Here is an 18,639-nt window from a genome sequence, read left to right on the forward strand (position 1 = left end):
AGCAGTAGTGAAAACGCCAGGCCAGAAATAGGGAAAATAAACATGCTTACAACTTCATTTCTAGTGAAATTACTGACTGAAAAGAAACCTCTTTTTGGAGTCTACATAAAAGAAGGCTGAAGGGTAAGAACTATCTGTGAATATCACAGAAGACAAAAAAACTCCATTCCAATATAAAAATGTCAAAGGTATTTTATCGCCTGTCTCAGCTTTCTGAAGCCTAGAAATGTATAAATTTCTAAGAGAAGACATGGAGATACTCCTGACAGTACCCTAGCTTTTCCTTCACCTTGCAGTTAAATTTCCTCTTTATTCCAAGATGTAACTTTCCAAACAACAAAAATAAAGTATCATTTCAAACTGTCCTACAGCAAAAATTTGCCCACACAAGTTGAATAACTTTTCTGAGGAAAACTTAAGGGCTTCCCACATTTATTTTCAACTATCCCTTCCTATTCATGGAATGTTACTACTTCCTGACACAGGGCTAATAAGAGATCTGAGACTGTGAACTAGCCCCTCATGCTTCACAAGCTCTATGATTAGTTTGATCAAGTATGCAAGATGACACTTAAAAAATACAAACTCTCATATCAACAAAGAACCACAGAGAAAAGAGAAGAGCCACCACTAACTCATAAATAACTAAATCCTGACAGAAAGCCACAAGTGATTTCTCTTTCTAAATAAAATATCTGATAGCACATGTTATAAACTCAAGCCAGACGCAGTTTAGTCTACATGTAACATTAGAACTCTATTCAAAGGGACAATCACAAAACAATTTGCTGACACTTATAAAATGAGCTAATCTATTTGAAGTTAAACCACACTGCCTGCAATTTCAGCTTTATCCTGGTGACAAAGCATATGATCATTTATTAAACCTACATCTGCTCTGCATAGGCTCACCACAATAAAACAGAGAAGTCTACAGGGAACAGAAGGTCCACTCCAGAAACTCTTCCAAACTGTCATTAACAACAAGAGAATCAAAGCCATTTTCTTCAGCTCAGGAAGAAATACCTAATACTATCTACCAAAAGCCTAAGAAAGAATATCATTTAAATTATAACAAATGGCAACTGGACCTCAGCTTCCTCAGCTTTGAGAGATGACAGTCATCTCCCAAAAAACTGAGCTTTTATGAAATCCCCAGAATTATTAAATGATTGAAAACCTTCATGCAGTTTAAAATTAATCACTATTTACTATCACAGTAAGAAGACAGAGAAGATAACCTCATAAACAAATTAGAAAAATAATATAGGAATACAAGTATAACCATTTCTAGGAAAGATGAGTACAAATAGATTATGGCACAACTCAAAAAGTGAGAATAGCACAAATCTGTATGGCATGACTATGAAAGCTTCAGAGCATATAATCTTAAAAGTAGACTTAACAGGTTTATAAAGCTTAGAAACATAGATAAAATAAGCATAAACAGAGGGAATAAAAGGAGAAAAGGAATAAAGGAATAGAACCATGAAGAAATCAGTAGAGACATTAGATTGGCAGAGAAAGTTAGTGTAATTTAAAAAATAGCCAAAATGATTGCTTCTCAGGAATAAAGTGTATCAGACTATGTCAAGATGCCTAAAAAAGATTTAAAAAAAAACAACCCTCTGAGATCTATTCAATATTGTAGGCTTCTATAACACACATATTGGAGAATTTGGAGATAACAATTTCTCATAGTCAGTGTTTATAGAAGATCTAAAAGTTCTCTGGCAAGTTGTCTAGGCACAGTTGCACCCACGTAGTGTCATCCTCTTTATGTTGGTACCATCAGAGGAGAATTGAGATTCACAGCAACATATAATCTCACCTTTGTGAACCAGGCACAGAGTTGCCTTCTTCAGAAGTTTCTTCAACAAACAGCCCTTGGGAAGACTGCAAAGAAACATAAATATCTTAAATATGCAGGAACAGATGAATTAGTTTCTCTTCCTTTAAAAATATTAACTGTTCAATGTCACTGCTCGGCAATTAGAATAAGAACATAAAATTTACATGAGCCCTTATGTTTCAGTAAAAACAGTGTACCCTTTGTGGAGTCAGACTGGCATTTAAACATCTAAATCACCAACTTTGTAATTTTGTGTAAGTCTTATTTGAATCTCTTTTTCTTAACAGAGGTATTAACAAAGTGCCTGACAAACTATTACTGTGAGGATTAAACATTATATGCAATACACTTTGTAAAACACAAGGCCTGTATCAATATTGATTGGTAAGTCAAGTGAGTTATGATTTCAGAAAAGTAATTATAAAGCTTTTTTGTAGAAGGCAGAAACACAGAGAGAAGGCCAGTTTTCAATGGAAATACAGAGCTGGAAAACACTTCAGCCCATGAAAATCTCTCAGAGCACATCCAAGATAAAACAAAGAATATTCCAAAGGAAAAGTTACAAAGATTTTTTGCTGCAAATCTGCCACTGCAGTTTTTCAATCTGACCACACCAGTACCTTTTAAGAAATGCAAAGACACTTGGTCTGGTAGCACATGTCTGTAATCCTGGCACTCAGAAGGTTAAGGTAAGAGGATCACCATGATTTCCAGGCTAGCCTGTCTACAGAATGAGTTCAAGCCAACCTTAACTTCATACTGAAACCGTATTGAAAAAAATTGAATGAATGAAAGCTGCAACAATAAGGACTGTATAAGACAAAGATTATTTCCATTGATTCATAGTAGAGTTAGTGCAATATCAACTCATTAAATGCAGACACAGAGAAAGGCAGGCATGTAAAAGCAGCTTATTACTTAAAAAATGGACTTGAGAAAGTGCCTTGGCTGTGACGCAGCTTCCAATAAATGTAAAAGCTACCAGCCAAAGTTTTCAGTACTTCCCAGTAGAGTATTAAAAAAATCTAAACAAGCAGTCATTTTTCTACCACTCAGGTAAATGATAAGATACACTTAAAAAGGGGAGAGAGCACTGAACTGAGTCTTCTGTCAAAAAGTAGGTAAAGTTGTGCAATGACCAGGAATGTAATCATCAGGAAAAATGAGAGTTGAACAAAACTGTGAAAAAGACTAAAATATAACAACAATAATTACTTCACAAGACTGAACTCTACAGTGTTTTTAAAACCTCAAAAAAGGTAGACACTGACATCTAGTGTTCATTTAATAGAATTCTGTGGACAGACCTCAAAAGTAATTATGAGATACACTAATAGTTATAAGACACCTCCATCTCTACTTTACGTTAATTAAAGCACATTTTAAACTTTCCCAGGATAGCTGTTCAATAATTATTGTGCACATACTGTCAGGGCTATGCAAATCATTTTCATGCATTATCTCCTTTAACTTCATAAGAATCTTACAAGGCAAAAAAAAAAAAAAAAACCCTATTTAAAATTTTAGAAATAAGGAAAATGAAATTTCGAGAGGCTAAATAATTGCCCAAAATCACATAAATGATAAAAAGAGAAGTTGGGATCTATCTGATCCCCAAATCCATCCTCTAAGCACTATGATGTTTTCACAAATGATCCTCTTCCCAATCATTTCAATAAGGAATCCCAAGAAAATCTTCATTTAGTAAACTTTTTAATTTTCTAAATTCACACCTCAATGGTAGTAATTTTATTTTTAGGATTAAAGTGAGAGTCTTCCAGAATATGAAAATACAGCAAAATATGCTAAGAAAATGAGACTAGACTACCTAAATCTAAGTAAAATGAACAGGAAAACTTATGAGGAAGAGGTAGCCTAACTGAATGAAACACTACATTCTGCCCGAAGAAATATGTTCATGGAAAAGTTCACACTGAATCTATTGCTTTTTTTGGTCTTTTTCCTTTTTATCAGTACCAGGGATCGAACTCACGACTGCCTGCTTGCAAGGCAGGCACTTATGCCGCTGAGCTAAATCCCCAGCCCTGTTCACACTGAATCTAAGAAAAATCTAAAGCTCTAGGCTCAAGTAGTGTCTTTAGCACAGTGGCCTAGAAAGTGACTAAACCATCAGCTGGTCATTACAAAATGGTAGTGGTAGTTTATCAGGCCCTTCCACAGACTAGTCAAACTCCACTGAAAGTTTCCATATTCTGATTACTATTTCAACTTGCCAGGTACATTCATTCTAGAAAAAATGGTATACAGTGGATTTGTGTATTCTGGTCACTGAAAATGTTTCTATTCCATAGTAAATTAAATAAATATAGACATAGATACAGGTATAGATATAGATAAGCCTGAGCTATACATATATAGTTCAGCTTGATGTTTAGGTAGTAAAAAGTCAACTCTCGAAATTCTGCAGTCTGGTCATTTCTGGCAAACAAGTTTTAGCTTCCTGACTGAAAAATTAATGATCAGAATGAAAAACAAACAACCACAATCAACACCTTCCTGCCATAACACCATCAAAGTGATCTCCTGGCCTTTATTAACAATTTTCCTTGTCTCACAGATGCCAGAAACAAGTTATCATCTCATCCTACAGTTTTAGTAACCTCATTACAGATTAATCTGACCCAACGTGTGTTTCTGACTCTCAATTTCTGGAACTCTCTTACTATCTCTGTCAATGAAGGAATCGCTAATGTGGGCAGTTACAGCGAAGCCATGAACAACAGGAAAAAAAAAAAAGTTTTTAAACAGAAAATGTTTAACAAACCCATGAATTTTTCCACCTAACATTCCTGGGAGCAAAAGATCAGTATGAGAGGTAAATCACAATCACAAGATTTTCATCATTTGCCTATAATGTAGACACATTTCTCTGTACTTTAAAGGCACTACTCTGTTGGCAAGGCTGTGGTGAAGCATGCATTCTCATACATTGTCACAGAGTGAATGCAAATTTGGAAAGTCTTTGTGAAAAATAACTTGGCAATAAATAGTATATATATTTTTTTGTTTGTGTTTTGTTTTGTTTTTTGTCTTTTTTGAGACAGAGTTTCACTATGCGGTTCAGTTTGGCCTTGAACTCACTTTGCAACCTAGGCTGGTCTCAAACTTGTAGCAATCCTCCTGTTTTAGCCTCTCGAATGCTGGGAATGTTTATAATGCTAACCATTTTCTGGCTCCCTATTCATAAGGACACTGATTTTGAATAAAGAAATTTCATGTAGAGAGATGTTTATCACAACAAAAATAACCAAATAACCAACAATAGGAAAATATTTTTAAAATACTATGGCTGAGACAGGAGGATTTCAAGTTTGAACCCAGCTTGGGCAACTAAAGAATTCAGCAAGACCCTATTTCAAAATAAATTTTTAAAAAATGTATGTATGGGGGGAAGGAAGAGAGAGAGAGGGGTAGTTCTGTATAAAAGCCCCAGGTTCAATCTCCAATACTAGAGTAATCTACTAAGAGATATATCCAGTAATCCAGTAAGAGATATATCCAGTAATCCAGTAAGACATGTATGTATCTCTTGTAAGTCATAACTCAGAATGTTATTAAAAGTGAAAGCTATAGATAATTTTAATGTAAGAAAATGATTACATAATATTAAGTTGCTAAGTTGAAAATATAGTAGTACACCACATGAGGCCTGGAGAGACAGCTCAATGACAGACCACCTGCCCAGTATATATGACAGCACATACCCAGCACTGGGGGAAAAATAAAACATGAAAGAACTATAGTAATACACTGATATGATCTAAACCATACCAAAAATAAAGGAATAAAAAATGAATACATCATTGATATCACTGGAATGTTGGGATTATGGATGGTCTTAACTTTACACTTTTTAGCATTTTTTAATGCTAATGCCTATGTTGGGCACTTACTAGGTTGTCTGCTTTGTCTTTTATACTAAGAGCTATGTCTCACCGCTCTCATTATATTATCAGTGGTCTCAAAGCCACTTGAATAACTTGACACATACACCCTTCAGGTTATTATCAACTGGACTGTTAAGAATTACTAACCCTTTGGATTTCATGCACCTCATAAAAAAAAAAAAAAAAAAAAAAAAAGAATTACTAACCCTAAATGGGCCATAAGCATTTCCTGAAATTTTGAAACTGGAAGTAGGAGATAATAAATTTCCCATAGCTGATAATATTTAAGTTTGAAAGCTATGGGATCAGTGTATTTTATTTAAAATGAGAACAAAGCAAGTGAAGCCAATCTGCAGCGAAAAAAATGAAACAGATACGTTACAGAGATGAGAGTGCCAAAAATCACAGATTTTCTAGATCCCATACCTTCTCCAGACTTGGTTACAGTCCTGTTTTACAATTTCTGAGATACTGGTTTCATTTTTTTTTTCCCCCTTTTTATTGGTACCGGGGATCGAACTCACAACTGCCTGCTTGCAAGGCAGGCCCTTATGTGGCTGAGCTAACTCCCCAGGCCCTGGTTTCATTTCTTTTGTCGTTGCTGTTGCTGTTGTTGTTTCTGAGATAAGGTCGCACTCTGTAATTAAGGCTGGCCTTGAACTTACAGCAATCCTGTTTCAGATCCCCAAGTACTGGGATTACGAGTAGGAGCACCATGCCCAGCAGTCTTCCTTTTAATTAAACTAGTTTGGTTTATCTTCTTGTAGTGACCAGTGTCAACTAACAATACCATGTGTAATACAAATATGAAAGTTAGAAAACTCCAACCTAGTAAGACCAGCTGCTAGATTTTGACCAGTTCAGGGTCACCCCAGTAGCACTGTTGTCAAGTTTGACACAATACAGCGTTAACACAAATATATGCTCTAAAACTCTGGCCCCTGGGGTTTGTCAGTTTAACAATATGAATTATATTAAACATTAAGAGTTACTCTTTGGACTTTTTTAAGGTGCAGCATCTATGAATTATAAGATCAAATGAAACATAGTATGATAAGCATCAATTTTCCTTGAAAAAGAGGCCACCCACTAAAAGAACTGTTATGAAAAAATGTCTTTTCTTTCCATATAAGCCTTTTGAAAATGTGGATGAAGAGGGTTTCTGGGAAGAATGATCCCTGTAGGTGCTCTCAATAAGTGACTTTCTGGTCCCTTTGAGAGAACTACTGTTTTCTGAGAGCTTAAAATCTCATAAGCAAGGGGCCGGGGGCTTGGCTCAGCAGCACAAGCACCTCCTTGGCAAGCGCAAAAGTCATGAGTTTGATCCCTAGTGCCAAAAAAAAAAAATTATAATGGGTTTGGTAATTATATGATTGCTTTCATAATATTCAGAGGATAAAAAATAAGATACAAGTTTTCATATTAATACAACCTCACTATCTCAGAAAAAAGACTGAAAAGTAACCTAAAAGTTCCAAAGTGGAGACTAGTCAGTAAACTAGAGAAAACTACAATAAGCAAAATCAGAAATATATCATTTTGGAGGTGAGGGGGATTTAAACTGGAAAACTACCTGTACTTCGTATCAAAAAGGATTACAGCCCTTGAACATATAAAGCATGCTTGAAAGGGAGGAGCAAGAAGAGGAGTGAGGGGAGAGGTAGGGAGGATCACAATATCTAAACAGAAAAGGAAATATAAATGAGTAAATGGGTAAATGGGTTTAGGCTGCGGAAAAGAAGTTTAACCTCATAAAGAAATAAAAACCAAGACTATATTGAGATACCAGTTTCATTCCTTAACTGGCAAAAATCAAGAAGTGTGATAACACTGCATTAGTATAGTTGTAAGGAAGTCAGTATTCATATACTGCTAATAGGAGCATAAACATATACAACCGCTATGGAGGGCAGTAGATCAGCAAACAAAACTGTAAATGTAGATATCCTTTGACCAATCAATTATATTTATATGGAATTACCCTACAAATCTCTCCAGTATGAATGAAATGTCCTCTCTTCAAGACTAATCACCACAGTACTGTTTATAATAGAAAACTAAACCTAAATGTTCACCAGTTCGTCATTTGATAAAGTGTGATTCATTCATATACCCTATACTCCACATCAAAAAGAAAAGTTTAAGATACTATGTATTACTGTGGAATGATCTCACAAGAGATATTAAATGAAAAAGACAAGGGCAGAATAATGATAGGATGCTATCATTTGAGTAACTGAAGCATTCATAGATTGCTTATACTATGTAAAATATCTAAGAATATTCTGGAAACTAGTAAAACAGTTTGAACCCAGAGAATACAGTTGGCTGGAAGGTGGAAATAAGAGAGATTTTTAAAATTTACATCTTCTTGAATTCTGAGCCACATAAATATTATTATTCTAAAACTTAAATTTTTAGAAATAAAATTTTCAAAGAACAAGATATAAATTACAGTATAGTCATATGATAGACTAATGTTTTCAAGTATACTTATAAATAGCAAAAGTCCTAGGATAAACTAAAAAGAGGGAGAAAGGAAGAGTTTGTACAGAAGTTTTTGTTTCATTGAAAAATTTTTAGAAAGGTATTTTTATATGCACAGAAATAATAGTTACTGATGCTAGGTACTGGTATTGTAGATATTTTCTTCTTTATAATCTTCTGTACTTTCCTCATTTTTTAGAGTGAGTATGTATTACTTTAATAATGCAGGGAGACCACAAAAAGAACAAATAGCTAAAATAATCCTTGTTTAATCTGTAAATAAATCATCCTTAATTGCAGCATCACTGACCCTTACCTGACCGTGACTGGTTGTTGGTTCTTCCTCCAACAAAAGTTTCTGTTTCAAGCTTTTAATTTGGTTTTCTTGGATATCCTTGGTTTCTGAGTGCCAGACAGATGCCCTAGATTCCTGCCTCTCCTCTTTGTCTTCATCTCCCATATCTTCTGAGATGCCTTCATTTTTTTCACTAGCCTGATCTCCTTGGGCACATTCATTCTGGATCAGAGAAGGAGGGCTAGGTAACACTGGTTCCCCAAACCCCCTTTTTTTAAAAAGTTGCCTCTGAGCCATTTTTAGGCTTTTTTGATAAACCTCCAACTGACAGAGAATGACCTTGGTATACTGGTTAGGGTCTACTCCAGCAGGGCAGAATGGAATACCCCAGAAGTAGTGCACAGTGTCTCCAATGTCCTGGAGGCCTTTTGTATCTGCTGGGTTAGGCAAATAGTGCCTAGATGTGTCCCCCCTACCCTGGGCAGCCTGGAGAACAACACAACCCCTCCCAGTACTTTCCTGTGGCTTCCCACACTGTGTGTGCTCAGCCAAGTGGCCAGTACATCTGTCAAAACATTTAACGTTCTCATTCTCAGACACTGGCTGGTTTGACTGGTCCCAGCTTCCTGAGCTGCCAGAGACCGGCTCCTCTTCAGTGTTTTCAGTGTGGTCCCAAGGATCCTCTCTTTCCTCAGCCTCGTTTCCCTGACTGACATGTGAGCCTTTAAACAGTGATGGAGGTACCAGCTGCCATATGCCTGTAGATATTTGAGAAAAAGTAGGGCTAAGGACAAACTTTTTTATTAAGAGGGGTTGGTAAGCTATCACTTACCAAGAATTATAAAATGTGCCTAAGAAAGTTTCTTCTTTGGGTTTAACCAAAGGTTGTTTTTCCTTGGAGATAAAAGTATGCTGGATATTGTGAGATCTCAACTACTTTCTCTTTGAACCTCTTTAATATCACCAAAGGGATTTGGGGTATTTCTGCATATCTATTCTCAGCATGAGATTCTATGATATGGTTATACTTGATGAATGGAAGAAGTCACAACAGGGAGACATGCCTTCAGTGGTCCCAGAGTCTGTGGTTTTCTCTTGGTGGGACTGTGAAGATGGTCCAATGGCCAGAGGGCGAGTTCTGGTAGCAGAAGCATCAGAAGGCCGGCAACTCTGAAACAAGTGATCCCACACCAGACCAGGTTTATTATTAAAATAGCTATACATGAAGAGTCAGGAAGAACAACAACGGGAGGCCGCTGTCCCTAGGAGTTCCTCCTTCTCAAAAATAAAGATGTTCAATTCAAATAAATTCCTTAACATGTACTGAATGTTTATGTGCAAAATGCTGTATTGATCAGTATACTACACTCTTTTCTAATATAGAGAGATGAACAGCATAAAGGATGGCTCAGACTGTACTGCTTAAACACACAAGACCAACCACAGCCAAGGCAACACTGCAAGATTTCCATCTCTAAAACCAAGAATCAAAGATGGCTCAAAACCTGCACTTGTATTATTAACATAGAAAATAATTTCAGTTACATGCATTCAAATCACAATTGAACATTATTTGATTGTTTTTAAAGCTGCCCATTCTTTTTCTCATTTCTTTGCTCTCTCCACAGAACAGGAGGTAAACAAGTTATCTTGCTTCCTTTAGGATTCTTGGTACTCTGCAAGTCTTTTCAGAAGCAGTCAGCTTACTATAATTCTTTTAACTTATGTATTGAAAATATCTGTGGGGTAGAAGAAAACTCTTTCATATGCTAACAAAACACTTCAAACTAGGTTAGCCAATAATTCAACATAGACTTTAAAAATTAATATGGTAAATATTTAATTGAAAACTGTAAACTACCATAACTAGTTCCTAATGCAGCCATAACACTGTAGAAAGCAAAGAACGAACATTGCTAATAAAACTCACAATTTGTTTCAACATAATATATTTACATTCAGGCTTTCAGCAATGGCTTTCCTCAAGAGCTCCTCTTCTTCCTCTTCCTGGTTATTCATCTCCTTAGCTTCCTGCTCACTCATTTTGAGAGCCAAGGCAAACTGTTCTTCTTCTGTCATCTCTATAAAAAGACAGAGAAAAAGAGAGGGAAAGATACCACCAACAGCTAATTAGTATATAAGCAAAAAACAAAATTATTAAACTTTTCACCTGAAGACACTGTACATCACTTAGCACAGTTTTGTAAACTAATAAATGAAGAAAGCCTCAAATGGTAATTTATTGGTCAAGGTCATCAGTAGCTGTTATATTAAGAACTCTGGGTTAACTAAACTATTAGCTCTCATGAAGGCACAGTTCTTATTTGTATCCTTCATTGTTGCACTTCCAATACAAAAGAGTACCTGGCACAAGACAGACAATATTTGGTGAATAAATAAATAGAGAAACCACTCCACAGGTTTTTTGCTAAATAGCACAATGCTGTGTTTTCAACTTTTAACCATGTGGTTTTATTCTTCAGAACACACTGGTTTGTAGAACAATAAAGAACATTCCTAGTAACCATAATGTGATTTTCAAACACCGTTTTCCATTAAAAGCAAATGCAACATATTGAAAAAATGGATGATTCCAAATTTGGAACATGAAAGGTACAAGATGAGCTAGAGTATCTATCAAAGCTGTGAGCAAGGAATCTGTCAGACACTATTAGGGTCATACCAAAAGAACTCAGAAGCCGATTTAAAAAACAAAACAAAGCAAAAACTACACTTTTCCTGGCCAAAAATGGAGCTGGAGCTTCAATAAGGACAATGAACATAATGGGCCAAAAGACAATAAATAACCAGATATGGCAGCACACGCTTATAATCCCAGCACTTGGGAAGTTGAGGCAGAAGAATCACAAGTTTAAGGCCAGCCTGAGCTACTTACCAAGATCCTATATAGAAATTAAAAACAGCTAGCTAGCTAGCTGAGGATGTAGTTCAGGACAAAGGTCCTAGGTTCAATCTCCAGTGTGCATGTGTATGGGAGAGAGAGTACACATCAAATATATCCCTAGCTACTCAATCAGTACCTTATATGTAATGGGAACACAATAGACATATATATATATACACACACAAAATGAACGGAAAATTGAGTAAGAGTCTCTTGGTTGGAGTAGGAAGTGAGAGTTCCAGAGCAGTTTATAAAATCTAGAGCTGAAATCCAATTAAAGAGCCAGTAGCCCCACTATTTCTATCAGAGGTCTACATAGTGGAACACTTGGTAGATTTTTGCCTTCAAAGGGTCAATTTTTGTCCCGAGGATGATATCATCACCATTCTGAATGCATAATCCAAGTTGACATATTATTCATATAAAATCACTCACAATATTCCTTTATTATCCCTTAGATGACTATAGAGTCAGATGTGTTATTCCTTCTTTTAAATCCTGATACTGCTAATTTGTGTACTTGTTTTTTTAGAGATATATTACTGACCTTTACATAGAATAAATTTTTGAGACTTTTTTCCACCTACTGTATGCTCATTTTTTTATTTCATCGATTTTTCCTCTGTATTTCTTCCTTCCACTTACATTTGGTATTTTCCTCTTTATATTTCAGTTTGTTAAGGTGGAAAGCTGGAATCACTTTTCATATTAGAGCACATAAAGCTACAAATTGCCCTCTAAATACTGCCTTGGTTGTAGCCAACAAATTTTACTATGTTTGTACTTTTGTGAAGGTCATTTCAAATTCAGTTTGGTCCATTTTTTTGCTTGGATTCAAATTTAGGGATCCTATCCTTGTTAATTTTGTGTTACTTTTTAAATATGTTTAATATTTACATTTCAGTTCCTAGAGCAGTGATGGTGAACTTTTTAGAGCTTTCAAAAGTAACGAACAGCTGGCTGCACATGTGTGCCACAGGTTTGCCGCCACCACTGGTCCTACGGCAAGCCATTAAGTCTCTTGCATTGAGATTTTCAAATGTTTTTCCCGTTCCTGGAACCCTCTTCATACTTATAACTGGCTAATTTTTATTTTCCTTTCAGAGTTCAACTGAAAAATCATCTCCAAATTACAGATTTCTTCAACTTTCAGATAAGGTCAGTTTCAAAGGGGTTTGTTTTGTTTTTATCTGCTATTGGACAGTAGGGGCTGAACCCAGGATCTTTGTACTGAGCTATATCCTCAGCCTACTTTTTAAATTTTTCCCTTGGAGACACAGTCTCATTATGTTATTGAATTGCCCAGCTGGACTTAAATTTGTGACCCTTTTGATTCAGCCTCCCAGAGTGTTGGATTACAGGCACATGCCACTGCTGAATCTGAAACTGAGATAGGGCCCAGCCCAAATCTCTTAAGGAGCCCAGCAGCCGTGATGCTCCCTGACTCTTGTGAATCAGTCTTACCTTCTACCTTATTACTGTATTGTGAATAAATCCTGGCTCAACAGTTTTCATTTAAGTACGTTCTCTATGGTCTTCTGAGGTCCTAACATTATCTTATTGTAGTTTCACCGCTTTTGTCGGCCATATCCATGGTAACTTCTGTTAGTCTTATTCTTTTGCTCTGATAGTTCTCTGCACTGTTCTCCTCAGCCTTTACCCAAGTTACCTCTCCTCTGAATTACTTCTACTTAGCTTTGGAAATACTTTTCCTATGAATCTTTTCACTCTCCATAAGCCTACCTCCTAAGAGTTCCAACCTACTCTTGCTGCATAACACCTATCACACTGTATTTTAATTTCCAGTTTTAAGAATTCCCATTTATCTGCAAACAAGTTATATAATAGTAACATCATCAGTCAAAACTATATCAGTTGCAAGTATCATAAAAAGGGCTCAAAATAATGCTGTGTATATATACCCATATGTGTTTATCTGTATGTATGTACATACACACATAGTTAATTTTAGAGCCTCACATTTCTAATAAGAGTCCAAAATTGGTTTTCACTTTAAGCACAGCTGGTACAAACAGAGTTGGTTTTATGCAACTGCAGTCCCAGCTGCTCAGGAGGCTGAGGCAGGAGAATTAAAAATTTGAAGCTTGCCTAGACAACATAAATAAAATACTGAAAGACTGTCTCAAAAAAAGAGTATGCCCTTAACATATAACCCTATCTCATTCACTGCTTCTTTATCACATTTGGCTTTAACTTCTTGACTATAGGTTTAATTCTTAAGCATTTTCTTTTTACCTGGTGACAAAATGGTCCACAACAGTTCTAGGGAACAATTTTCTCTCAGGATATTTAGTAATATTGACTGGCAGTTTTGTCACAAATTATAGAGATGGGGAGTGCGCTTCACATTTAGCATTGTACTAACCTCGTAGGCCAATAATTTTTGTCTTATGAAGTTGGGTGCAACAATATTCATGCGTAGATATTTATAATTGTTCGTTCTTCCTGTTAAGGTGTTCTCTTTCTAGTATGTAGAGGCCATCTTTCTCTCTTCTGATCAATTTTGGCTTGAAGTTTGCTATGTCTGAAAATAAGATAGCTGTTCCTGCTTGTTTTGGTTCGAACTGAATGCAGTATCATTTTTTCTTTTACTTTCAGTCTCTGTACTTCATTTTGGATCAAATGTGTCTCCTGTAGGCAAGATATGGCTATTTTTTTTTCATTCAAACTGCTAGACTATGTCTTTTGATTAGGGATTTGAGACCACTGACGTGGACAATTATTATTGTATTATTATAATGAATCCTTTTTATTATTGCATTATTTTCTCAGTCCTAATTCCTTGATTTTTTTTCCTTTTAACTACTCTCCCAATTATACGCATACTTTATTTGGGCTCTCTGGTGCTGGTGACCGCCCTATCTCTGTCTAGGATTCTCTTAAATATTTTCCACAATGATTTAGTGGGCATGTATTCAATTCGAATTTCTTTGTGGAAATAAAACTACCAAACTTTTTAAAGAAGCTAAAGATGTGAATAAATATTTCACAAACACATAAAAAAGTTTTCATTAGTTATTGGGAAAATACAAATTAAAATCAGAAAGACGTAGTTTTTCACTAGCAGAACAGATAAAATGAAAACAACTGACAACATCAAATTTGGAAGTCCTTTCAAAACCTCATACACTCAAGAGGCTTGTAGGTGACTGGATTACAGGGGCACTGCAGCTGACTACGTGCTGAGAGTGTTGAGAAGTGACACCTAGCCAGAAGAGACAGGTCACTAGCATATGACTTGAAAAGCACTTATCTCCTTTTCTAGCTCTTTCCTTCACTGTCTGCTTCCTGGGTGACATGAGCTGAGCAACTATTCCTCTGTCATGCCCTGCCCCCATGCCATCCTGCCTTGGAGCCAGCCACCACAGACTGAAAAAGAGCCCAAATAAACCACTTTTCCTATAAATTATGGGTATTGGGTATTGTCTCCCAGAGATAAGGAAACTAAGACTTGAAAGCAGTAATGGTGAACCTTTCAGAGCTTTCAATGATACAAACAGCCCACTACTGCACGTATACCACAGATGGGTCACCACTGCTCTAAAGCATCATTTTAAAACAAAGATAGTTAGGGGCCGGGAATACAGCTCAGCTGTACAAGTGCCTATATGGCAAGTGCAAGATCCTGAGTTCAATTCCTGATAATGAAATAAAATTAAAAACAAGGATGGTTATATAGTATGCAGCTGAGAATACCCATAATATTTAAGTATTATTTGAAGATGGTCGAAGGTGATTCAACATGTATAATGATTCTGAATTGGTGGTGGTTTCTGCAGTATAATTCCACGTAAAGTCCCTAAAGATTGCCATAAATGAAGTCGTTGTTATTTATGTACTATTTGTTATACTGGAATTAAAAAGCAAAATATATAACTTGTTAAAAAAAAATATCTGGGCATAGTGGTATATGTCTGGAATCTCAGTACTTGGCTGAAGTAAGAGGATCACTATGTGTTTGAGGCTAGTGAGTCCAAGGTCAACCTGAACTACCTATGGAGACTCTGTCTCAAAAAATACACAAATAAATAAATTTATTTTTAAAAATAAATGATGCTCTCATTTCCATTAAATAAACAGACAAGATAGTAAGCTTTTTTTTGGAGGATTAGAAACATAGGTACTGAGTTACAGCTGGAAGAAGCAATGTGAATTTAATATTTTCTACAGAGAAGATACAAGATGCAAGTGGGAACTTGTTTCCATAACAAAGCTGAGGCAACAGCACCAATTCTGCTCTACTGTATGCCTCTGTTCTAAATCAGGAAGAGGTGACAGGCAACTGCATTTGTTTTCTATAAATTCTAATCTTTGAGGGCAAACTTTGACCTTCCTAAATATATGGCACAAAAGCCTGAAGTTTCAGAGGACCCTCCTGACTTAAGTGTTTTACTTTAAAGAAATTAGATGCAATACTTGAAGAGTTGTGCTAAATACATGTTTCAAAAGATGAAATGTTCTGTCTAAAGCTAAAAAAGAAAAAACAAGTCTGTCTAATGCAGAGACCCTCAAAGAACTTATTTTGCATTTGTAAAGCAAGAGATGATTTCTTGTGTATAATTTTCCCTAATTAGAAAAAATACAACCTGTTTCCATCTAGCAACAAAGTATCTTCTAATATGTAGTAGTATGTGAAGGCTGTGGCTAGAGCACTCAACTGTGAACAACGTTCATGTTAGAATAAATGTGGGTTTTCTCATTCAAGTCCAAACTGGTTATTGGAATTTTTAAAAGAACTGTTAATAGCTGAGTGGTACAGCGCCTGCCTGGCAAACACAAGGTCCTGAGTTTGATTCCCAATACCAAAAAAAGTTGTGAAATGGGAAAAGAACATTTCTCAATACTTAATAAAGATACACTATCCACGTGTTAACATTTGTTTGTACATTGTAATTTGAACTAATGTACTTTATATTTCTCTGTAGTAAAACAAAACTCAGATTTCTTTTTCTTTTCTTTGTAATTTTATTTTAAAGATGATAAAACCAAGGAAAATAAAAGAGAATAAAACCAATTAAAACAAACCAGCACAAGTAATACAGGACTTCAAAACAATATGAAATCAACAACAGTTACCATAATGCCTCTTATTGTCTTCAAAACAGCTACAGACATCTTCAGAAATAATAAAACAAAACATAACACAATAGAACCAGTAAAAACAAAACAATGAATGCAATAAAGGACTTCAAAACAAGACAATAGTGAGTATAAAATGGCTACCATAATAGATCTTGCTATCCTTGCCATCAGATATAACAAAGTCAAACAAAACAGAAGAGAACAAAACTCAACCCAACAAAAAAACAAAAAAACGATAGAGATAGGACTCCAAAACAAGACAATAGGGAATCAACAATGGCCACCACCCACAGAAGGAGATCCCCCTCCCAGATGCCACACTATGCACTGCCATCCCCCAGAACAGACAACAAGACCACTGGTCCCCAACCTGCAAGGTCAGTGAAACACCAAAACACCACAAGCATCAAATTGCATTTCACCTCAATAGCTATAATCTCAGCCTGTGTATCTCCAGATCAGCTGGTCGCTTATGGGGGATGGGGGGAGGGGGGAGACTGGCTCTTCTTGTTTGCCAGCCTGTGCAAATGAAGGGGCTGGGGTTTGGTTGCCCCCCTCATCAGTGGCGTCCCACACATGCCACTGATTTGCGGCGGGGGGGGGGGGGTGGCTTGCATCTTGGTGAGTCCTTGTTCTCTCCCACCATAATTTGCGCGTGAATGGCTCTGACTCATGGGGAAAGGCTGGGGTCTGGCTGTCTCCACCGCAGGTGGCATTTTGATCCTTCTGCCTCAGTCTCCTGAATGAAAGGATTTTGGCCCATTTGGGACACTGTAGCTGGTAAAAAGCTTGGAGGCAGAACCAGGGGGCTCTATCTTGAGCTCTATCTTCCCCACCCCTAGAATTTACCTGTGGCACAAAATGAATATCAATGAACTACCTGCACATCACTAATGCCCCTCAGGCAACACCCGAAACCTAAGCTACATGTATGCCCCCACTCCACGTGTCCAACAGAGAGATTGCCAGACCCTGGAGAGAATGCCAGCCCCCGGAGACCCTGGAGGGTCAGGGGCTCTCTCCCTACATTTTTTAAAATAAAGGTCATTTATATTGCATACTTCTTATCTTTTCAGCTGCGCCAGAATTCTATCATATGGTTCCCTGACTGGGAATCCAATTTATCAGATGGTGCCGTGACTCGGGTCGGAAGGCAAGTGACTTCTGGAATTCCCATTCCGAGTTCCCTGCCGATTCACGAACTGGACTGCATCCTGGATTCATTCCTCACTTCTCAACACTCGGGAGCTGCTAAACTTGTTGCTGCTGTTGTTGTCGCAAACAACACCAGTCTAATTCATTTACCACAGGTGAGCAACCTCCAGAGATTACTCGATCGCTGGGCCAGGCCCCACATGGGTTTTCTCCACCTTCCCTGGACTCGGGTGATGCTCTCACATCCTTAGCCCAAGGCAGAGCCTTCCTCCGTGGGCCGGGCCCCACACTGGAAAACTCTCACATCCTTCAGAGCTTTAAGCTCTCATGGGCAGAGCCATTACTGAAATCCACAGGAACTCATGCCTCTGGTAACTGTACTGTCCCCAGGCACCATGGTCCATTGCCTCATCCAACTGTGACTCCATGGGCCAGGCCCCACACCAGATTTTATCTTGGGAACCACTTCCTGTCCCCCCCCCCAAAACCATACCAATTTATAGCTTATCACACTGACAAGTTTACAAAACTCTCTAAGCCTTTATTTTAAGAATGTGTCTTTTCTCACTCCTCCATGATTCCTCCCCCTCCCCACACTGAGGATAGCCTTTCAAAGCTTTCTCAGCCTCTCCTCTTTCCTCCCCGCTTCCCCTCCCCGTGCTGTGCGCCAACCCATTCCCCACCGAAATAGGGGAGGTACGCACGGGCTGCTCTGGGCTCTCACACAGCGCCCTAGCTCTGTGCAGGGTCCCGGCTTCACACAGTGTCCCAGCTCTGCACAGGGTCCCAGCTCCCTGCTACACCCCTCGAGCAGTCCCATCCTGCACACATCTCTGGAGCAGTCCCAGCTCCGCCCCACATGCTGTGCCCCAGCGCTCGCTCGGCCCTCACTGCGTGCACCATCCCCACCCTGGGCGCTCCACCTGCCCTGCGT

At 37.5% G+C, this 18,639-nt stretch overlaps 1 protein-coding gene across 8 annotated transcripts in view; it reads right to left on the reverse strand.

Moving 5' to 3' along the window:
* The window catches only part of Uimc1 (ubiquitin interaction motif containing 1), a 135,030-nt gene that overhangs the window by 57,369 nt on the left and 59,022 nt on the right, over window positions 1-18,639 (reverse strand). For 5 of the 8 annotated variants that reach the window (XR_010041121.1, XM_013156136.3, XM_063230831.1 and 2 more), the window contains exons 4-7: window positions 10,499-10,623; window positions 9,607-9,712; window positions 8,564-9,300; window positions 1,832-1,896 (exon numbers count right to left, since the gene is read on the reverse strand). Coding sequence is in view for 7 of the 8 variants with exons in the window: in XM_013156136.3 (XP_013011590.1) it covers window positions 1,832-1,896; window positions 8,564-9,300; window positions 9,607-9,712; window positions 10,499-10,623 (1,033 nt within the window). In the remaining variant the exon portion in view is untranslated. Of the gene's footprint in view, window positions 1-1,831; window positions 1,897-8,563; window positions 9,301-9,606; window positions 9,713-10,472; window positions 10,624-18,639 lie in introns of all 8 variants that reach the window. The other 3 variants (XM_063230835.1, XM_063230836.1, XM_063230834.1) reach the window with 2 other exon arrangements.

This window comes from Cavia porcellus, unplaced genomic scaffold, assembly GCF_034190915.1.
Source record: "Cavia porcellus strain 051 isolate PalLab524CR breed Dunkin Hartley unplaced genomic scaffold, mCavPor4.1 scaffold_19, whole genome shotgun sequence".
Classification (NCBI taxonomy): domain Eukaryota; kingdom Metazoa; phylum Chordata; class Mammalia; order Rodentia; family Caviidae; genus Cavia; species Cavia porcellus.